Here is a 23,593-nt window from a genome sequence, read left to right as displayed (position 1 = left end):
ACAAGTGACTGTACTCCATACAGGTCACCGGACAAGTATCCGCTCACCCGAGTGCCCTGCTCTCTAGTGGAAAGGTATCACACAGTGTGTATGTGACCTAAACTTCCTATGACAAATGACAGTGCGACACTTGGTAATAAACCTACTACAGATAGCCAGGATAGTACCTTTTTGATACGGGATTATTAGTGAAATTATTAATGAACTTTCAGTTTTTTCCATACAAAGTCTTTAAAATCTGCTGTATATTTTATACTTGCAATGTATCTCACTCATGCTAGGCACATCCCAGCCATTCATGGGTCAGTGACTGATGTTGGAAAGTGCAGATCTAGAACCTACATTTCCTGGGGTTGGTTTGTCTTGAAGACACGGTCTCACTATGCAGCTCTGGAACTCGCTGTGTAGACCATGCTGCCCTTTAACTCATTTAGAGACCCAGCTGCCTCTGCCTCCTGAATACTGGGATTAAAAGTGTGCTCCACCACACCTGTGTTAGAACCTAGTTAATACAGTAGAAATGTGTCTAAAGTTCTGAATAACAGAATCTTGGAATGCAGATTAAAAACTTATTGCAATTGGTTAAGCCATGCTTTCCCTTTTTGAAAAGTGGGGATTGGACTAGGTGAACTCATAAGATTGTTTTTTTTCAGTTCCCATGCTGGGCAAGGGCCTCTTAAAAGATGAATAGCCTTCATCAGTATCTCAGAGAATTGCCTTTATAGTCAAGTGACTTTATCACTGATGAGATTCAGTTACCAATACATAATGTTTTAGCCTGAGCATTCGGGAGGACCAAAGCCGAGGTCTGTTCAAACCAAGGTCTGTGTCACAGTTTACGTTCCGTCCACACACTGAGCCCAGAACTGTTGAGTGTGCCAGTGCAGTGGGCAGCCATTGCACTCAGGGAGCAGCGTCCCTGCTGAGTATTGATCACCTGCTCTGTCTGCTAGCACTAGGAGAAGTAGTTTAATATACCTGTTTTCCGCACCACCAGACTCTGGGTCTTGTTGTCACTGATCTTAAACCTTACTCTGATAAGTTCCTGACTCTACACCTTTCAGTTTGTCTTCCTCTTAGTTCACAGTGAGGACAGCAGAAAGTACTGCTGGGTAAAACAAACAGCAATACAAATTATTTGACTGTAAAGTAAGATGCCTTAGAGAGAACTGGGCATGGTGGCACATGCCTTTAATCCCAGCACTTGGACAGTACAGGCAGGGGGATCTCTGAGTTCAAGGTCAGCCTGGTCAACATTGTAAGTTCTAAGCTAGATAGAGCTATACAGTGAGACCTTGTCTTTGAAAGAAAAAGAAAGAAAAGAAAGAAAGAAAGAAAGAAAGAAAGAAAGAAAGAAAGAAAGAAAGAAAGAAAGAAAGAAAGAAAGAAAGAAAAGAAAGGAAACCTAAAAGTCTGAAGAAAACATTTGCAGCAAGAAAAGAGTGCTACCCTCATATTGTACTTAATTCCCAAGGAAAGGGCTGTTTGCTTTTAAAAAAAAAAAAAAAAAAAGTTGCAAACCCATGGCTTGTATGTTGTATGCTGGTCAGGCTGGTGTCTGCCTGACTGCCTCCACCCCATCTCTCTCTCTTCCTCTCTCTCTCTCTCTCTCTCTCTCTCTCTCTCTCTCTCTCTCTGTCACACACACACACACACACACACACACACACACACACACTTCCAAGGATGTAAACATTTTACCATTGAAAGGTTTCACAGTAGATTATAGATTTGCTATTTCTCTTGAGAAATGAACAGTTAGGATAGTACTGCCCCTGAACTGGTACATGAGTATACCTGTGCATCATTCCCAGTCAGCCTGTCGTTTCCCACGTCTCTCATTTTCGTTTTCTGCCTGACCACATAGATACTTGAATTCATGGTCCTTGATTTTAAAGTGGTACATGGTAGAATCATCAGAAGTTTGGTGTATTCGCCTATACTTGTTATCGTGTGGATAGCTACTTTAAAATTTATGCAGAGATTTTTATGGGATATTATATAAGCAAATTGCCAAACAGTGTTTAAATGGTCACAGCTTGCCACGCATGGTGACACATACCTGTACACCCAGCACTCGAGTGTGACACCGTCCTGGGTTACATAGCTAGGCGCTGTATCAGATCAGTAGAATAAAAGTTCCTTCTCAAAGGAAGAAGGACAAATATTTTCAAGGACCTCAAATTATGTTTCACAGTGTGTTAACTTATTTAGTAATAATTCTAAGTAATAGTGTTACCATTTTCAACGCTAGGTAGTGAAACTGGATCTCACAGCTAATAGAGAGTACGCTGGGATTTAGATCCCAGCAATCTTTCCTTCATCGTAATTGATTGCTTTCTTCTCGGTGCCAGAAAGTGTTTCAAGTTCCTGCTTCATATGCATGGTCTCTAGTGTGAATGGTACCAGTTCAGCTGGCAAGGCATTTCACACCCTGCCATTTTAACTTCACATTAGAAAAATGAGTGAGCACCAATAGCTCCTTTGTTTTCTGATTTAATTGATCTTGCTACTTAGCAGTGGATAGAAGGATATTCTGAGCCCCTTCAGTTGTTTAGCCTTTTTCTATAATGGGCTGTTGCTAGCCCTTCCCCTTTGCTAACCATACTCAAATCTCTAAAGAACAATGGAACCACCTGTTAATCTGTTACTTTTATTTAGAACACATTTATCATGTACACCTTTGATCGGATGAGAGATTCTAGGAGAAATTTAAAAGGGGATTCAACAATTTTATGTTCCTTAAAAATAATCAAAAAAGAAAGTTATATCCCAGATGAATACCTGTAAGAGTAGATTTACCACCACCTCCAGGAGACAAGTATATGGGTAAAGATGGTTCTGGAAGGGAGATGTTTACAGCTGGTAATTATTTAGTTACTGTCGAAGTTCAGCTATGCTAAAAATCATCAGGAAGCAAGGCCCACTCTTAGATTCAGAAGTAATAATGACATGCATCATGTGGTGTTAAAGCATAGTGTGGGAGGTCTTACCCTGTTAGATCAAACCCTGCGGCTGAGCACTGTGAGTAAGAATAATAAAAATAACTTGAACTTTTCACCCATAATAACCACAGCTTCTTAATCTGAAGTGATGGTTGCAGGCAGACACTCGACAGGTAATCTGTCTTCCTCTTCATGTTATATAAACTACTGAATCTTGAATACTGGATTATGCACTGCTTTTCTTAGGTAACTTGGGTCCTTGGTAGAGATTTTAAGATCACATCAGCCTCTGGTTGGGGATGATCACACTTATTTTGTGCCAGACAGCGTAGTGAGCACTGGACAGCCCTGTGCTGTTTTTCCAGCCTCTGTCCTTCCCTTGAGCTTCAACAGTCCTATCACAGTGGTGACTTACCTGTAGGGGTCATCAGGATACTAGGGGCTGAGGTAGCTGGGGGTTGTGTTGTTTTCTAGTTTTTTGGAGAAACAGTCACATCTGTGTGTGTGTGGGGGGGGGTTCTGCTGTTTCTGTTTTTTTTTTTTGTTTTTTTTTGTTTTTGTTTTTTTTTTTTTTTGAGAGGTTTCAGTATGCAATCCTAGCTGGCCTGGAACTCAGTTTTGTACACCAAGTTGCCCTTACATTTGTGGACGATCCTCCTGCCTCTGCTTCCTGATAGCTAGGATTGAAGGTATGAGCCACCATGCCCAGCTTCCAGCTATTCCAGAAAGCATCCTTTTCCCTGGTTAGAAATGTATAATCAATACTGATTTGATTCTGACGTCTTTTAAAAATATTCTAGTTTTAGACTGTTGAAGATCTTGTAAACACCTGTTGATCTATATAAACAAAAGCTGTTTCGGGACCTATGGTGCTAATAAGAAAAGAAAAACTGTTTCTTACTGTCTTGAAAATATTTGTGTTACAATTGAATTTGATTGTTGATATGAGGCTAATTGAAGGCCCAGTGGTGAAGTGAGAAGTGGCCTGCTCACTGCAACAAAGCTTAGCTCTTGCTTCCTCTCATCTAAACTTGAAAAGATGTTTGAGTCCTTTTCCTAGGATCTGTTCCGAGATCGTGGTTTTGGTTTACTGTGGTAAGAACAGCGGACATGAGCTCTGCTGTCTTGAGTCATGTAATTTAGTTAATGCTGTCTAGTGCAGTGTTGTGCAGTAGATTGAAGCTCACTTTCTTCTTGCTTGGATGAACTGTCACATGATCCTCATTTCCTCTTTCCTGTAACCCTAGTTAACCCTCACACCCCATTCATGAGTTTGACTATTTTAAATATGTCCTAGGAACCAAGTAGTAGCTGTCTTTCTGTGACAGGCTTACTTACATGCATATACCACATATGTATCTGCAAGTGGCCATTTAGGTTGTTTGTAGATCTTGGCTGTTAGGAATAGTGCTGCCGTGAAAATGAAAGTTAGTGTTGATATCTGATCAAGCTCTTGATTTACATTATTTTGGAAATATCTAGTAGTAGAATCGCCAGATGATGTAGTGATTCTGTTTGAATTGTCTCTGCAGAGCCTCCGCCCTGCTTTTCCATAGTGGCGGCAGCATCCACAGTGATGCTGTTTTTCCATATCCTTGTCTACACTTTGTTTGTTTGGTTTGCTAATCATTCTGACAGGTCTGAAATGACGTACAGTGTGGTTTTCATTCACATTTCCCTGAGGTGTTACTAGTAGTGTTGCATGTTTTCTCAAATTGCCCGTTGGCCCTCCCTCCCTCTCTCCCTCCCTCCCTCTCTCCCTCCCTCCCTCTCTCTCTCTCTCTCTCTCCCTCTCTCCCTCCCTCTCTCTCTCTCTTCTTTTCTTCCATTCTTTCTTTGAAATGTTTTCTAAGTACTTAATCCATTTTTAATGCATTTTAAGGGGGTTGCCTTGGTTTGTTTCTTGCCGTTGAGCTGGCATCCATTATGTGTTTAGAGATGAACCCCCGTATCACCTACATGGTCTGCAGACAGTTCTACTCCATGGTTGCCTGTTTGCTCCTTGTCAGTTGTTTCCTTGCGGTGCAGGGACTCGAATCTGCAAGGCCTTGACTTTGAGGTTGATTAGTGTGATAGATAAGTAATTTCTCTCTTCTTTGCTAGTTAAAAGACCTCAGTCACGAAGGTTTGCATTTTTTTTTTTACTCGAACTTTTCAGGATTCTTGTAGCATTATGTCAGTTTAAACAGTTAAATTATATTCAGATGAAAACAGTTATTCTCAACTAAACAAATGGCCACAGATTTGTTGTTTGTTTTGATTTTTTACTTTCGCTGTTTTGGACTAGGTATTTATAGTATCCCTTTGTTTTCTACATAAACTCTATAATATGTTAAAAAAAACATACAATGGAAAACTTCAAGAGCTACTCTTGTCATGTTTTCATTGTATCAATAATCTCCTTTCCTACAGTCATATGGGAAATACATGTGATTTAATTTTTGTCTTATGTTTCAACAGAAGGAGAATATATTAAAATGTTCATGCGAGGTCGGCCGATTACCATGTTCATTCCTTCGGATGTTGACAACTATGATGACATCAGAACAGAACTGCCTCCTGAGAAGCTCAAACTGGAGTGGGCGTATCCTTCTCAAGCCGCAGAGCAAATCTGCTTGCTTTGTCCTAGTTTAATAAAAGCTTGCTTAGCTAATTCATCCAATTGTCCTTAAACCAGGAATAGAACATAATGCACTAAAGAGACACATGAGAAATTAAAAAGGAGACAGTATCTCTCAAACATGTCAGCTCTGTTTTGCTAATAGTGATTTAAAATCACCGGCATTTAATGGAGACAGGACGGCAGCATTCCGTCCTGTCCAGAGAGTTCTGCAGCAGCAAGGAGTGGGGATGCACAGGAAAGGTTCCTGCCTGGGGTTGATAGGGCAGTGTCTGTGTGCTGGCTCTGCACTTGCTCCTTTGAACCTTCCTGTTCTTAGATACAGCAGAGGTAAGCTGCCTCCCAGGGCTGCCGGGGAATTTTCAACACTGAGTTGGCATTTTGTAACCTGGGAAATGATGTGTCGTATTGTACATGATGAGACCGTTTGTTTGTTTGTTTGTTTGTTTGTTTGTTTGTTTTGAGTCATGGGGTCTTGCTATGTCTCCCTACCCAACCTTGTACTCACTGTGTAGCCTGGGGTGGCTTTAATGTCACAAGAGTCTTCCTGACTCAACTTCCCAAGTGCTGGGATTACAAACATGTACCACTGCATGACTATTTGAATTATTGTAAGAACTCAGATTAGCAAAGGTGATTGTAACTCTGCAATTGACTGCTTCTCTGCCAGGCTTACACACACAATAGTTTAATACTGATGTTTCCTGATTCTACCTGGAAAGTCTCATTTACAGCCTCTAAGAAACTCAGTGAAACAGAAGGAGACTTGTTGTGTAAACTCTGTTCTCTCTATTCTTCGATGCTCCCCTCCCCACACTCCAGATTCCTTACATTGGGCAAAGTTAAATTAGCCTGGAGAAGCTCACCAGCATTTGGCACAGGTTTTAATTGCCATTCTGTGTAGCAAATAGTATTTAACTAGCCTTATTCATCCTGTTAGGCCCAGCATACACGTTCCTGTCTGGGTAAGCCTTAGGTCTCTCTCTCTCTCTCTTCTTAAGTAGGGTCTCCATGTGTTTCCTCCTAGCATACCGTCACGCAGGCCCACATCTGATCTGTTCAGAGCTGTATGTTTAGCACTGTGCGTGGTGCGTAGTAGGAACTCAGAGTGTAACTGTCCATAGACACATGCAGTAAAAGACTTAGGGTTGGGCAGCAAAGGGCATGTGAGTATCGTGGCTCTGATCCAGTTATCTCTTCATTGTGCATCCATGGCTCCCTAAACACCTTTGAGTATTTGCTTTAAAGCCTTGACCTTTCGTTTAAGATATGGTTATCGAGGAAAGGACTGTCGAGCAAATGTGTACCTGCTTCCTACGGGGGAGATAGTTTATTTCATTGCATCAGTAGTGGTACTATTTAATTACGAGGAAAGGACTCAGCGACACTACCTGGGTCATACAGACTGTGTGAAATGGTTGGTATCAGTTCCCATTTGCCAATTTTGTTTGCCTGCTTTCGTCATAATCGTTGTTGTTATTGTTATTATAATTATTATTTGAATTGTACTGAATGTTTATCATCAGAAAGCTTAGGATATAAGTAAAGATGTTATTTAGTCTACGGAATATATTTTTTTAAATAAAAAGATCACATTTTTCAAAATACTGAAATAAATCAATAGTGATAAATACACTGCTCTAAATCTCAGTGGACTCCTTCTGCTGCCTCAGTCTGTGCCTTTCTATCTGGCCTGTCGTGAAATCCATGTAGAAAGACTGGGCTTCATGAATTTCTGGAAGTAGTTTCTCATTCATTACTTAGTATTTATTGAGGGTTTTTCTGCATGATAACTTTTGGGCCTCAGGTTTTCCTTTCAGAGGGAGAGAAGCCACAAGCTGAATTGGATCCTGAGTATCCTGTGTGGTGTCAAACTGTAACAGCAGAACTCTTGAAATGCTTAGGCTTGGATTTACTCAATGAATGTTGCTATTCTTTAGTTAAATTCCATCATGTGTTACTAGAACCCACTGTTTTGTCACATTAAAAGGCTTAGCTTATACTGTCCTGACATGTAGATAAAATTTTCTCTTGTGTGAATGCTAGGATAGTACATAGATGATATTCAGCCTTTAGAAAAGATAAAAACACTTTATACTTGCAAGATTAAATGTGCACCGAATTTGTGCACTGTTACACGTATAAGCGTTAGAAGCTGCTCACCTCTCCCGGCTGGGCACTAGTTATCGTGTGTATGGAGGTCAGAGCATGGTAGTTAATGCAGCAGTGAGACCCTATCTTGTCAACAGCAGAAACTGGAAAGGAGAACCACTGTTAAAAAGCAGGCAAGCAAGTGTGTGTTTTCTCACTCGTGTTGGGGAAAAGGTGGTGCAAAATACTATTTTGGCTTCCGCATATGTAAAGTATTTCCTGCAGTTCCAAATTAAAAGAAGCTGTCGAGGTTACCCTGAAGCTTTGTCAGAGGCTGGGGAAAGGAAAGGTAGAGACCAGCTTAACAATTGGCACAGGGAGGAAAAAGACTTTCTCAGTACTTTTTAAATATCTTAATACCAGAGCCATGCAAATGTATTATTACCTAGTGCAGAAATTATAACTTACATTTTTTGTTTGAAAAGAAAAAACAGTGTTAAGTACAGCAAAATGTTAATGTAATAGAGTTTTATTGTTTAATACTTATATTTATTTTTATTTTATGTGCATTGGTGTTTTGCCTGCATGTATGTCTGTATGAATGTGTTGGATCCTCTGGAGCTGGAGTTACAGACAATTGTGAGCTGCCATGTAGGTGTTGGGAATTGAATCCAGGTCCTCTGGAAGAGCAGCCAGTGCTCTTAACCCTGAGCCATTTCCAGCCCTTAGAGTTTTAGTTTTAATGACTAGATGCAGGATATAAACTGTTTAAGAAGAAAAGAAATTAGAGAAGCATTGTTAAAATCTAGAAATGAAAACCTGATAGCATTTATGCCAAGTTATTGAAACATTTCAAAAGATATAATTCTTGATATGGAAAAGTTATAGAACTTTAGAACATTTTTAATCTCGTGTGTGTGACAAGTTAATAAAATTCTTCTGGAAAATAATTAGCAATATATAGCAGGAAACACAAATTCTTTCCAGTTGAGGTGACTTCTTGATTACAAGATGGCCTAGCAGGTGAACCAGATGACAAGCTGAGCTCCACCCCAGAACCCATATGGTAGAGAACAATAACACCTACAGTCTGCCTGTGACCTCTCATGCCCTCGCCCCGTACACAAACATAATTCATATCGATGGAATATGCAATAGTATGGATATACCATGTATCTCCTTCTGGAGAGGTACGGGGACAGTGATTTTTGTAAACAAGGGCTAGAGAAATAGTTCAGTGGTTACAGTATGCTATGCAAATATGGGCCCTGAGTTATAATCCCTTGCACTGTCTGTGACTCCAGTGCTGTAGGATGGAGACAGACAGATCTCAGACTGGCTATCCAGCCAGTCCAGCCAAAACACCAAGCTCCAGGTTCAGTGACAGACTCCACCCTGTCTTGAAAAATAAGGTGGGGTAGGCAGTGAGTTAGTTCAGTGAGTAATGGCAAATGTGACACACATACACACTGACACACACATACCATCCCACATATAAATATATATATATTTTTTAAATGAATATTGGTGCTGTGGGATGTTCTGTATTCTGTGAATGTGTTGTTCTGATTGGTTGATAAATAAAAAGCTGATTGGCCAGTAGCCAGACAGGAAGTATAGGTGAGATAAACAGACAAGAAAAATTCTGGGAAGGCTGAAAGGCTGAGTCGGGCAACGCCATCCTGCCATCCATGGAACAACATGTAATAGCACACAGGTAAAGCCACGGAACACATGGCGACATATAGATAAACAAAAATGGGCTGAGTTTAAGTGTAAGAGCTAGTCAATGGTTAGCCTGTGCTAATGGCCTAGCAGTTTTAATTAATATAAGCCTCTGCGTACTTGGGTCTGAGCAGCTGTGGACCAGGTGGGACACAAAAAATCTTTCAGCTATGATTGGGCCATTGAGATAGCTCAACAAAGGCACTTGCCACGGAACCTGATAATGTGATCCATGTGGTTGGAGAAGAAAACTGACTCCCACAAGTTGTTCTCTGATCTCCACAGCATTTGTGCGCTTACACACACACACATGCACAGACTTGTGCATACAATAAAACGTAATAAAAATTTAAATTGCAAATATTGAATGAGGTTGAGAGTGATAGAGGAAGACACCCAACATTGTCCTCTGGCCTCCACAGGAAGGCTTGCACACCTACACAGCCGTATGCACACACAGATTCTGTGGTTGATTGTGTATACCGTGATCTGTTGGAGCACAATTGCTACAATATTTTCCATTTTCGTATACCACTCATTGCCCTGGGTTAGATTTATAAAAGTTTAATATTAAGAACTAGCTATAGGTCGGTAGAATTATATTGGAAGATGTTTAATACTGCTTTTTGTTTGTTGCTATAATACTAAAGAGTTACTGTTAGATAGTGTGTAAGGATTATGTAAAGATGAAGCTATGCTTACATTTTAGTAGATGAAAATTACACTGGGCCATACTTCACTTCATCAAACCATGTAAACATGACTGTAAGTAGAGCAACTAAAAAGGAATTTGAACAGGTGAAAATGATTACCATTTTTACTAGACCAAATTATGAATAAATATTTTCTATGAATTGAGTGTTCATTTATAAGATTAATAAAGAAAAATAGAAGTTTGCTTAATTTACTAATAAAAATAAATAGGTCAGGTGTGTTTTTAAGACTGAAAACTGTTTGCTTGAAAAGATACTGATACAAAGGTACATCTATGCTGTTTCCTGTTTCTGTATTTAAAACTATTGTTGCTACTGCTTTTTAGCCTGGCTGTACATCCTGACAAGATTAGGATCGCGACTGGACAGATAGCTGGAGTGGACAAGGATGGCAGGGTAAGCAGCCAGTTTCATGTGTCTCCTGCTGCTGCCGTTAGACGAAGGACTCAGCCACTGCTCCTTGTCCTACTCACTGAACTGTATGAAAGAATCTTTAGTATTGGGGGAAACGATAGGCTGCAAGGAGGTCTTAAAATGCAGGATTCAAACTACGGTTTCCTTCTGAATAATAAGTATTCTCTCTAGGAAACTGTCTACACATGCAGATGGAAGGGCTCTTGCTTGTCAAAGGTTAACTTGGTAAACTGAGTTCCTCCTAGTTGTTGGCCCTTTGGTTTTCTGTTAGGAGGACAGCTGATATCTTTCAGTTTTCAGTTTCAGTTACTCTGATTTCACTGGATTGTTTTATAAACATCTCTTACTTGTGAGATAGTGAATTGATGATGACTAGCATATGTCCGTGATGTTCTCTGGGTTCAGTTTCTATAAAGTGGGAGGGTTGTATCAGATGGTGCTGAAGAGCCCTCCAGTTCTGTATTCTTTAAGAATTCTTTCCATAGAGCTTAGTAGACAGTTTGCTTTTTTTTGTTGTTGTTGTTTTGTTTTAAGGTACGTTATATCAAGAATAAAGGTAATACTAAAAGCGAAGTATCAGGGATGATGCTCACTCACACCTGTAGTACCTTTTTCTTGGTGGTCTCAAGCAAGAGGACTGCTTGAGTTTAAGAGTTGGAGATCAGCCTGGATAAAATTGTAAGATCCTGTCTCAAAAAAACAAAGTACCCAGAGCACATTGGAATCAGAGTCTAGCTCCACCTTTTAGTAGCTGTAAAAGAGAGTTACAATCTCTGTCTGTCTCCTTATCTCCAGAGTGAGAGTTGCAGATTATGGTATTGCATAACACTAAATATACAAATATTTGCTGCTATGATCACTCTTGTTTCCATAGTATTAGGGGGAAAAGTTCCTAATCAAGATTGTTTGGAGGCATGTCTAAATTTTGTAGTTTTTGTCTTACTAAGGTGGCAAATTGGGCTAGGTGTGGTGGCGCACACCTTTAATCCCAGCACTCAGGAGGCAAAGTCAAGTAGATCTCTTGAGTTTGAGGCCAGCCTGGGCTACATAGTGAGTTCCAGGGCAGCCAGGGCTACAGAGAGAAATCCTGTATCAAAGCACATATCTACTCTTGGTAGTAGTGCACACGTCTATGCTGTGTGCAGTGGTGCACATGTCTGCACCCACCTAAGTATGCTAGGTCTGTCTTGTGTTTTGCAGCCTCTGCAACCCCATGTCAGGGTGTGGGATTCAGTAAGCCTTTCCACACTGCATGTCATTGGACTTGGAACTTTTGAGCGTGGAGTAGGATGCCTGGATTTTTCAAAAGCAGTAAGTCACAGTCATATTTTAAAGTAAGCAAGCTCAGCCTGTTTGTTTTGTGTATAATCTTGTATCCATCTAAAAATGAGATGCTAGCTATTATTAAGTAGTATTGTAATTTAAGTACTAAATTTGATTTAGGTAGGATCCTGGCTGGAGAGATGGCTCGGGTTAAGAGCACTGGCTGCTCCTCCAGAGGACCCAGGTTCAATTCCCAGCAACCACATGGCAGCTCACAACTGTCTGTAACTCCAGTTCCAGGGGGTCTGACACCGTCACACAGATGCACATAAAATTAAATAAATTGATTTAGGTAGGATCATGATACTACATTTATTTATATTTAATTTGTCTTAGTCATTGTTCTACTGCTGTGAAGACATACCATGACCACAACAACTTTTATTTTTAAAAAACTGTTTAATTGGAGCTTGCTTAGGTTTCAGAGGTTTAGTCCATTCTGCATGGCAGGAAGCGTGGAGGCACACAGGCAGGCATGGTAGCCCAGAGTTCTGCAGGCAGGAGAAAGAAAGAGACTCTGGTCTTGGCCTGGGCTTCTGAAACCTCAGAGCTCACCCCCAGTAACACACTTCCTCCAAGAAGGCCACACCTCCTAATCCTTCCAAATAGTGCCACTCCCTGGTGACTTAAGCATTCAAACCTGTGCGCCTGTGGGAGTCAGTCTCATTTAAACATTCCCTTGTCCTGAGATAGGATACCAGTGTAGTGGTGGAAAATGGGTAGAGGAATAAAGACATAGTGTGGTACAGTTTGAAATAAGCAATTAGATGCATTTTAATTTCAATTTGAATAATAGGAGACATCCATCTTATTAGGAAATCTAGAGGACACTTCATTTCTATAAAATATTTTTCTCTTGGTATCACATGAGAGCAAGGAAACAGTCAGACCTTTGTATTCTCTAAATTCACGAATTATCTGAGTTCTGAATTGATGATAGTATTAGTTTAATTTTATGTGTAGTGAGCTGGAGAGTGGTTTGGCGGTTGAGAGTACTTGCAGAGGACCTGAGTTCAGTCCCCAGGACCCACGTGGTGGCTCACAGACATCTGTTAAAACTTTTATTTTAATTGTGTGTAGCAATGTCATGTAAGCTTTGAGGATTTCTTATGAGAGGAAAGTAAGATGTTCTTCATCTGAACATTTTACTTTTCCTTGAATTAGTGGTTACATTTATAAAGTTTGTAAAAAACCTCCTATATTTTCACAGTCATATTTTAGGTTTTCAAGTACACCCCTCTAGATTTTGCTGGGCTTCATTTATACTTCAGAATGTGTTTAGCTATTCATATTATCTCTTCCGTTCTTACCTGTCAGCCGCTGTATTCTGACTTATAGGAAGTTTTTGGGTCATGAGAAAGGTGACATTTTTAAAGCAGAAGACTGAGTTGGATTCCCAGCTTTGCTTGTTTGAAGGCAGTGAATGGCAAGACTGACAGGCCAGGAAGGGAATTTACCAGAATAAAACAGGTAGCAGGAGTGAACAGGAGTGAATAGCTCTCCTTAAGCCACCCAGTCAGCTCAATAGAGAGAGAAGGAAGAGAAGAGGGGCAGGTGCTGCTTCCCATCTTCACTCTCTTTGTTCCAGAGACATTGGAAGGCACAGGCCACAGCTGCTACTAGAAGTAAATTGTTTGACACCGTCTGTGTGAACAAAGGTGGTTTCAGAAAAGTGAGATAGAAAAATACTTATTTTCACTTATCTCATTGATTCATGTTACTGTAAACCAAATATGTCACAAAAACGGAAACCAGCGAACTTTAAAACAGCATTTAATTTTAGTATATTCCATCAAACTATGAAAAGTTCAGCCGGGCAGTGGTGGTGCACGCCTTTAATCCCAGCACTTGGGAGGCAGAGCCAGGCGGATCTCTGAGTTCAAGGGCAGCCTGGTCTACAGAGCGAGATCCAGGAGAGGCACCAAAACTACACAGAGAAACCCTGTCTCAAAAAACAAACAAACAAAAAACTATCAAAAATTCACCAGTCGAAAGTACATGGAATTACTTCTATTTCTTCTGCATGGAGAAATGTGTTTTCTAACAGCAAGAAGTAAGCCTAAGACAGTGTGGAGGACTAGGAGAGCCTCAGAACCAGTGGCTGTGGCCTGATGGTGGCCAGTGTCCAACTGGCAAGTGGATATCGGCTCCGGAGCGAAACCAGATAGAAGAAAAAAGTCAAGGAATGTCTGTATTTATAAAACAGCATGTTTTTTGTAACTAGTACATTCAGTTGTGTCTCGGAGGAGTTTAAAATTTTTCATTATCTCACTAGTAGTAGTTTATAATAATGGCCTTTTTTTCTTCAAATTTACTTTTATTTAGGATTCAGGTGCTCATTTATGTGTTATTGATGACTCCAATGAACATATGCTTACTGTGTGGGACTGGCAGAAAAAATCAAAAGTAGCAGAGATAAAGGTAAATCAAAATAAGTTTTGGATATTGTCTTTTAGAGTCCATTATTTGACAGATATTTGGATTTATAGTATATGCGTATCCAGATTATAAGAATAAACTCACAGTTCTTATCAGTTTTTCCAATTTATTAGGAATCTGTGATATTTTATCTAACACTATAGTTAGATAAAATAGTCGACTTGGAGCAGTTTCATATTTCAGAAAACACCATGCTACTGAAATATTTATAGTAGATGGACTGAGCACTCTGCCTGGCTACTACCTATTAGTGAACTTGACATTTCAGTCAGCCTCTAAGGTTTTAGCATGTAGAAGAAAGTTTTACTTAAGAACATTCTTTTATATATGACTGAAGGTCACATATAAAAACACAGGGTTTTATATAATGACTATAGGAAGTGCTGTAGCATTTAGAGGGATTGTAGAATTTCTAAGTGCTAGAGGATAGTGCAATCCCTGAAATATGTAGATCTTCCTCTTTTGTAGTAAGATCTACCAGGTGAGGGCTGGGTTACCCTTCCAGGATTTGTTGCTAGTACAGAGCTCTATTGCAGAGTCTGACTGTGTACCTTCAGCCCAGTCTTCCCAGACATCATCTATGAATCCAATATTGCCTCCCAATGTGGACGCCGTATTCATCTGAGACACCGGAGTTTCATACTTGTCTCTTCCATTTCTTTCTCATTCAGATTCCCCAAATTCTCCTAAATGTCCATTTCCAGAATAGCTAATTGTAAAGTAAGTAAAGCTTAACTTCAGGATATTTATTCCTATTTAGGGCAGAAAGGGAAGCCTTTGTATAAAAGAACAGAGGCATTTTGCCAGGAATGACTTGGTTCTAGGACTAGATCCCTGGCCTTCTCTCCACCATTTTTCTCCCTGTGTATTGACCTTACAGCATTCTAACAGGGGGCTCTCTCTGCTTAAGTCATAAAGACCTGAGTGCCTGATAATAACTATACTTTGTGTAAGTTTAAAGTTCAGTGTGGAGCTGCTGCTGCGTGGGTGACTTGGTATAGCCATTTTGGAAAACTGTTTGGCCTTGCCTCTTAGGGCTGAACATAGACCTGCTTGCTGACCAAGCCTGGTTTTCTCCAGAGTATAAACCCAATGTAAATAGACTGATACACTCACTAGAGTGCAGATTACAGTGCTGTTTACAGTAACTGTTTAAAAAAAAAAAAAAGGAACTACCCTAGTCCCAGATGCAGAAGATGTCATCCTTTATCCCCCTTTTCCAAGGACTATTTTATAGCATTTAGTACTGACTGACCATCAGTGGATCTCACAAATACAATATTGAAAAATACTGGCCGGGCAGTGGTGGCGCACGCCTTTAATCCCAGCACTTGGGAGGCAGAGCCAGGCGGATCTCTGTGAGTTCGAGGCTAGCCTGGGCTACCAAGTGAGTTCCGGGAAAAGGCGCAAAGCTACACAGAGAAACCCTGTCTTGAAAAAAAAAAAAAAGAAAAGAAAGAAAAAAGAAAGAAAAAAAAAAAAAAAAAAAAAAAAAAAAAAAAAAAAAAAAAAAAAAAAAAAAAAAAAAAAAAAAAAAAAAAAAAAAAAAAAAAAAAAAAAAAAAAAAAAAAAAAAAGAAAGAAAGAAAGAAAGAAAGAAAGAAAGAAAGAAAGAAAGAAAGAAAGAAAGAAAGAAAGAAAAATACTGTAAACAAGGAAAGAGAACACCACTTGCAACTCCATTGAAGTGGAACAGCTCCTGTGCTTTGATTTCCTCCTTGCAGGCAGAAGTGAGGTAACTAGAAAGGGGCCTGGTCTGTTTCTGGCTCTGCTGTATGCGCTTTAAGACAATAGACATTGCACTTGCATCGTACAGTTGGAGTGTGCTTTCCCAAATAGGTTAGAAGTGTGCTGGAATTCTTTTACAGACTTCTTAAAAATAAACAGCATAAGAATTGATAGAATGGTATAAGGACATCAAATTTAAGTCTTGATTCTAGAAGTCTGTTCTTAAAAAATTTTTTTAGGAAGCCAGGTAGTGGTGGCACATGCCTTTAATCCTAGTGCTCATGAGGCAGAGGCTTGAGTTCGAGGCCAGCCTGGTCTACAGAGTGAGTTCCAGGACAGCTAGGGCTACATAGAGAAACCCTGTCTTGGGGGATGGGGAATTTAGGAAAATAAATCTTAGAAGAAAAAGCATTTCCTAAAATATTTTCCCTGTCTTTGTAAGGAACTATAATTGAATTTTGATAGCAGAAAGAATATGTATTTCTCTAAAAGTGTCATTTTTTTCACAGACAACAAATGAAGTTGTTTTGGCTGTGGAATTCCACCCAACAGATGCAAATACTATAATAACATGTGGTAAATCTCATATTTTTTTCTGGACCTGGAGTGGCAATTCACTAACAAGAAAACAGGGAATTTTTGGGGTAAGGATCAAAATGTTGTAACATCATTGGATGTGTGTGTGTGTGTGTGTGTGTGTGTGTGTGTGTATGAATGAATGATGCTAATCTTTTCTTGTTGTTAGATAAGCATAAAATCACCAGGCCAAAGAGAAAACTGAAAATTCTCATTTTATTGTAGAAATATGAAAAACCAAAATTCGTTCAGTGTTTAGCATTCTTGGGGAATGGAGATGTCCTCACTGGAGACTCAGGTGGAATCCTGCTTATCTGGAGCAAAACTACCGTAGAGCCCCCACCTGGGAAAGGACCTAAAGGTATATTATTCCTTTGTTAATTGCACTGCATAATTCTCACCCTTACCTGACCAGGAGAGAAAGTCCACACTAGAGTAATGTGAGCATTGCCAGCATACCTGTTGATGAGATCCTTTCTAATGAAACTGTGTGTTAGGCATATATAATCTGCATATGATAGAGAACTTTTCCCTCCAGAAGTGTAATATGAGAGAGAGTGAGCACTCACAAGCACACATGGTACCTACTGATTTAAAATGTAAAGGTTTGCTCTCCCCTGGGCCAGTACTCGGCTATCTGAGCAGAATGCCTGGTCACACTTTCAAGTAGGACACAGGGAAAGGGGGAAATGAACAAATAACCCAGCGTTTTGTTCCCTTCTCTGTTCCTAACTGTAGCCCTCTTCCCAGCCCTGCTAGGAGCAGCCCTACTGTTCTTTCCACACATTTGAGCCTGCGTGGACACACACACACACACACACACACACACACACACACACACACACACACACACACGGAAAAGGCTTTAAAATGTGCATCCCTCTTTCGTCTGTCCGGCTCCTGAGAAGTGAGAAAGCCCTCTAGGTGTCTTCATTGTCAGGGAGGGAAACTGCTCTCCTAGAGATTAACTAAATGGAAGGGCCTGCTCGGGAGCTTGGGTCGAGTGGCTGGAGAATTAGACCTAGACGGAAAGTTTTTAAACTCAAAGAGCAATTTTTCTCAGCAAATATTTTAAATATTTGATCTAAACTAGACCATCAAAAATGCAGGTCCATAAGAGAGAGATTGTTAAGTGTAGTGTCTTGTTTATAAAAGAAACTTAGAGTTTGCTTGAATTTGAAACACTGAACAATTTTAACGTAGTTATTATTTGGGCTTTGTGACAACAACATTCTCAGCATGAAAGGAAGTGAGTCAGTCGGTCACAGTGTGAAGGTTTTTGTCTCTTGAAGCAGCTGTTCTGCTTTCTGTCTTCTAACATCCATCCTTTTGAGAGGATCATACATGTGTGGGGAGGCCTTTTGATGTGTTTAGAAATAGGGAGGCTGGGCCGGGCGGTGGTGGCGCACGCCTTTAATCCCAGCACTTGGGAGGCAGAGCCAGGTGGATCTCTGTGAGTTCGAGGCCAGCCTGGGCTACAGAGTGAGTTCCAGGAAAGGTGCAAAGCTACACAGAGAAACCCTGTCTCGAAAAAACCAAAAAAAAAAAAAAAAAAAAAAAAAAAAAAAAAAAAAAAAAAAAAAAAAAAAAAAAAAACAGAAAGGGTCTCACATGGGGATCCATGGCCTCTACCTTCCAAATGCAGGGAGTGAAAGTATGCACTATCATGCCCAGCTATTTTTGTAATCAGTCTCTCTCCCTCCCCCTCCCCCTCCCCTCTCCTTTTCCCTTTCTCTCTCTCTATTATTTCAAGACAGGGTTTCTCTGTGTAGCCCTGGCTGTCCTGGAACTCATTCTGTAGACCAGGCTGGCCTTGAACTCTAGATCCTCCTGCCTCTGCCTCCCTGGTGCTGGGACTAAAGGCATGCACAGCCATCGTGTCTGGCTATTTTTGTAATTTCTTATGCGGTGCTTTCAGACTGCACATACAAGGAAGGAGACCTAAGATGTGTGGCTGCTCACAGCGTTCACTCTCTTTCTCTGTTGCTGATCTAAAGGAGTCAGCAGTGCTCAGAAAATTCACATTTTTCAGGTGCGCTGTCTCTCTAGGTACCTAGATGCAATGAGAGCAAAGATAGATAAATTGTGAGGACAGACATCCACTGAACATATTGTGAAGTTCTTTTAGGTAGAGGCAGTTGATCCAAGTAGACAGTCCTTGTTTTTCTCTGGGCATGCCATCCACTTACATATTTGTATCACTAATACACTGAGAACAGTTTTCAGAATCAGCTCTGGCTAAACATTTTTTTTAAGAATGCCAAAGCCTTGTTCATTTTATCAAATTTTACAAACTTATTGACAGGTCCAGCAGAAAAATGAGTTAACAATCATTTGAGTAAGAGCCTTGACGCATAGTTCTCATGGCGTAGAGTGTGCTCCTTTAATGAGTACACTCAGGAACGTTGACTAGATCCAGAGTTTGGCACCTGTGGTCATCTCCCAAAAAGGAGCCCTGCACCAATCAGCGGCCACTCTTGTCTGTCTGGGTATCTCTAGTCTGGGGAATTTATTGGAATAGAGTGAAATGTGTGACTTTGTAGAGCTAGTCAGTCTCTTTTTTTTGTTTGTTTGTTTTTTGTTTTTAAACACAAATGTTTAAAAACTATGTAGCCCAGACTGGTCCAGAATGCACTGTGTAGCCCAGGCTGACCTCAAACTCAGCAGCTCTGTCCTGGGATGATAGATATATACTCCCATGCCTGACTATAACTGGCTTCTTTTACTTAACATGTTTTCCAGGTTCATTGTGTTAGGGCATGTTTTATTACCTCCTTTTTTGACATAATATTCAGTTATATAGGCATACCCATGTTTTGCTTATCCATTCATCAGTTGCTATTTAATTTTAGAAAATGAATGGTTTTTAAAACTTTTATTCTCCGTTTTCCCACAAGATCTAAGGCTATTTGTTGACTTGAGTCATTTTTAAACAGGGCCCTGGCTTCCATTGTGAACGTGGTAACTAATTCTTGAAGGCATTCTCTTCCAAAAGCTGCGCTCTTACTTCACTGGCCTCACTTGGTGCTAGAGACCTCTGAATCAGCACTATGGGCATTATCTGGATGAGGTTTGGGTGGTATAATTTCATTCTAGCCCTTGTTTCTCAACAGATTAAAAGGAGTAACCCAGTGTTTATTAGTGATTGTTATGTACTGAGCTAACAAAGGCTTTTTTTTTTTTTTTTTTTTTGCAAAGCTCCAGGGACATTGAGGTGGGAGCCGTGGGTCCTGGTCACAGCTTCATTCTTAGATGCTGGTGCTTGTGCCCTTGCTGAGTCAGAAGAGTGGCACACCCTCACAGTGCACAGACCTCTCACTTGATGATGCCCTTTTTCCCCGTAGTCATCACTATTTTAGCAGCTTACTTTTCTGTAAGAAAGTAATGTTAGAGCACAGAAACATCGATGTAAATGGGAAGGACTCTTTTCAGTCTTAAGCTTCTCCACATGCCATGTTTCAATAACTTGCTGAGGATTGGCTTTTGATTATGAAGCTGTGGACGTCTTGAGTATTCACCCTGTGGCTCTGCTGAAGCTTTTTTCCAGAAAGACACTAAAGTCTTAATACATCATGTTATAACTAGTATTTTTATTTTCCCATTACTGTATCAGGTGTCTATCAGATCAGCAGACAAATCAAAGCTCACGATGGCAGTGTGTTTACACTTTGTCAGATGCGAAACGGGATGCTATTAACTGGAGGAGGGAAAGACAGAAAAATAATTCTGTGGGATCATGATCTGAACCCTGAGAGAGAAATCGAGGTAAGGCTGACAAATGCTAACAATCTTAAAGTAGTAGACCCTCTGCTCGTGCCCTCTGTCCCATTTTGAGATAGCTTTTCTGGGAAACTGATCCATGTTCTTACCATTCCTTCCCTTTCCCCAGAGCAGAGTTTGTTACAGCACAGAGTAATCTCTTTTAAACAAAGCCATTTGGAGTTTGGGGCTTTATTGTTCATTTTGCAGTGCAAGCCACTGAACTCAGGGCCTGACATAGGCTAGGCAGACACTGTGAGCAGAGGCATCTTGGAGCCCTTCATGATATGCACATATCAGAGTCATTCTGTAGTCAGTGGTGTAAAGGTCACTGAGATGATACCACATAGTGCGTAAGTGAAACAGATCTCAGAGAGAAGTCTATGAGTGGCCTTTCAAATACTTGACAATGCAGTCATCCTCTCATATGTATAAGGGAGTAGTTTCTGATCTCCTGTGGATTCTAGAAAGCTGTGGGTGCTCGAGTCCCTTACATAATGCAGTCCAGTATTTCTGTGTACACTTTAATCATCTATATATTGCTTACTGTGTCTGATGCAGTGTGAATGTTATCAAAATGTTTTACTGAGTTGTTGAGGAGCTAATGAGGGGTGGTGGTGCATATTCAGTACAGATAGGTTTTTTTCACTCCAGTATTTCCTACCCATAGTTGATTTAGTCCTTGGTTGCAGAGTCTACAGATAAAAAGGCCAGCTGTTTTTTTTGATTTACTGAGATTTTTCTGTTTTAGTCCTTGTGACAACCAAGAATGACTACCCAGAAGAACATAAAACAAAACCCAAGCCATATACTTCATGAGCTCCAATAGAATTTACTCCTCTTCCCCCACACTTGTAACCCTTAACTCTTGGAATCATACAGAATATAAATCTAAATTTTACTGAAGCGGGCTAGAAATGAGATCACTGTGAGAGGCTTGTGTAGTATGTGGGAGACCCTGTACTGCAAAGATAATTACTATAAATGAGGCAAAGAATGTTGATAATAATACATTACAACTTCTATGTAATAAGATGTAATTGAACATTAAATTACAATATGATGAGACTAGCGCACTGTTTCAGATTTAGAGTCTGTTTTTATTACCCGGTAACTGCATACAGCTGTGAGCACAGCACTATTCAGGTGGTCATTATTGAATGTTACTCTGTTTATGGTAACTTTGCACATTCATTTGTTCCAGGTTCCTGATCAGTACGGCACAATTAGGGCTGTTGCTGAAGGAAAGGCAGAACAATTTTTAGTAGGTACATCACGAAACTTCATTTTACGGGGCACATTTAACGATGGCTTCCAAATAGAAGTGCAGGTAAGCTATGTGAGGCCAGCAGTTTCTGCAGTAATTTTTGGTGGCACCTTTTGGTTCTTATGTCAAAGTTTTTCATTTTCAGGGTCATACAGATGAACTCTGGGGCCTCGCAACACATCCCTTCAAAGACTTGCTCTTGACATGTGCTCAGGACAGGCAGGTGTGCATGTGGAACTCCGTGGAGCACAGGCTGGAATGGACCAGGCTTGTGGATGTGAGTGGGTCATTCCCCGTGCAGATTCCTCCCACTGGCAGTTGAAAGCAGCAAAGGAAACAGGATTCAGCATTGATTGAAATTTGTGTTTGTGGTTTGGTGAAGGGGCTGAGAGTAAGAGGGAAATGTTTGGTCTCGAGTTACAATGTGAATCTGTGTTGAAGAAGCAAGATCGCCATGTACACTCCCAGTTTTTCTCTGCCTCTGCCCTTCCAGTCCTGGGATTAAAATCATGTACCGTCACCACCCAGCATATATTTCTTAACGGATTTGGTTTTACCCATATGGTTCCACTGGCCACAAGCCAATTATCTTTTCCCTTTGCCAATCAGTCCCAAAGTTCCTTTTCTAGTTGTATCTACATAGTATTTCTCATTGGCTTACAGTGAAGCTGACCAGAATTTCATGTTTATAGGAAACAAGTTATTTAGAAAGATGTTTTTTCACAGTTCCCTTAGATATAGAAAGTCTTTCTCCTGTACCCTCTGCCTTAGTGCTCTATTGCTATGAATAGACACCGTGACCATGGCAACTCTTAGAAAGAATAACATTTAATTGGGACTGGCTTACAGTTTCAGAGGTTTAGTCCATTATCAGCATGGTGGGACATGGCGCTGGAGAAAGAGCTGAGAGTTCTATATCTTGATCCACAGGCAATAGAAAGTGAACTATGTTCCACACTGGGTGTAGCTTGAGCATATGAGACCGCAAAACCCACCCCCATAGTGACATACTTCCTCCAACAAGGCCACACCTCCTAATAGTGCCACTCCCTATTGGCCAAGCACTCAAACACATGATTCTGTGGGGCCATACCTATTCAAACCACCAAACCCTCAATGACTGTCCTTTTCTCCTCTAGGAACCAGGACACTGTGCAGATTTTCATCCAAGCGGTACAGTGGTGGCCATCGGAACACACTCAGGCAGGTAAGGTCTTTGGTGAGCTGAGTGATCTGAAGTTGTGGGATGTTTGAATTATTGAGTGTTTTCGCTCTCATCTGGGAAATTTATCTCATATATAACACACTTAATACCCTTGTGTGTACTCAGTCACCCTTTACTGAGCACTGAATGAAGTGTAAGTCTAGATGCGTTTGAAAATAACAAGTACACAGTTTGAATGAAAGGATATGTGGGTGTCAAATACATCCTCACACACAACCCTAGTTTTTAAATGTTTCTGATTGATCAGCTAGGTAATCAGGTAATGACTCAGCAGGTAAGGTGCTTGCCACCAACCCTGACGGCACATGTTCAGTCCCTGGAATCAAAAGAACCAACTCCTGAAAGTTGTCCTCTGACATCCAAGTGCATGCCATGGCACGTGCATTCCCCCCTAATCACCCACCCCCACACACAGATGTTTAAAAAAAATGATCTGGTTGAAACCCACTGAAATTACTTTCTAATATTTACGAAGCCATGAAACACTGTCTTGGTGACTTACACTAAAGTTAAGGTGATTATTACTTCTTGGAGTTGTGAGTAGAAAGCACTTGAATGAGAGGGCTGTAATAAATAACTGCAGATGTAGTATTGGTAGTTAGTCTGCTGTGGAGTTGGAGACTGCTTAGAACCTAGGGCAGGTGCAGTTTGCCTTGCTTGTTGTAGATAGAACTCTGTCGGGTTTCACACCTGTTTGTGTGCTTTTGATTCATGGGCCTTCCATTTGTTTTGATTCTTTCCTTTGCTCCTTGTGAGCACGTAACTCTGA

The 23,593-nt window shown here is 40.5% G+C and overlaps 1 protein-coding gene across 1 annotated transcript in view; it reads left to right on the top strand.

Annotated features, from left to right (window-relative positions):
- The window catches only part of Eml4 (EMAP like 4), a 133,172-nt gene that overhangs the window by 89,860 nt on the left and 19,719 nt on the right, over window positions 1–23,593 (top strand). Inside the window, 11 exon segments of the mRNA XM_028892467.2 lie at window positions 5,406–5,529; window positions 6,833–6,982; window positions 10,421–10,490; window positions 11,709–11,819; window positions 14,157–14,252; window positions 16,507–16,641; window positions 16,799–16,934; window positions 20,187–20,338; window positions 21,537–21,662; window positions 21,745–21,876; window positions 22,739–22,806. Coding sequence (XP_028748300.1) covers window positions 5,406–5,529; window positions 6,833–6,982; window positions 10,421–10,490; window positions 11,709–11,819; window positions 14,157–14,252; window positions 16,507–16,641; window positions 16,799–16,934; window positions 20,187–20,338; window positions 21,537–21,662; window positions 21,745–21,876; window positions 22,739–22,806 — 1,300 coding nt within the window.

The sequence above is a fragment of the Peromyscus leucopus genome, chromosome 22 (genome assembly GCF_004664715.2).
Source record: "Peromyscus leucopus breed LL Stock chromosome 22, UCI_PerLeu_2.1, whole genome shotgun sequence".
Taxonomy (NCBI): Eukaryota; Metazoa; Chordata; class Mammalia; order Rodentia; family Cricetidae; genus Peromyscus; species Peromyscus leucopus.
Note: the sequence above shows the minus strand (reverse complement) of the source record. Positions and strands in the feature narration are given on the sequence as shown.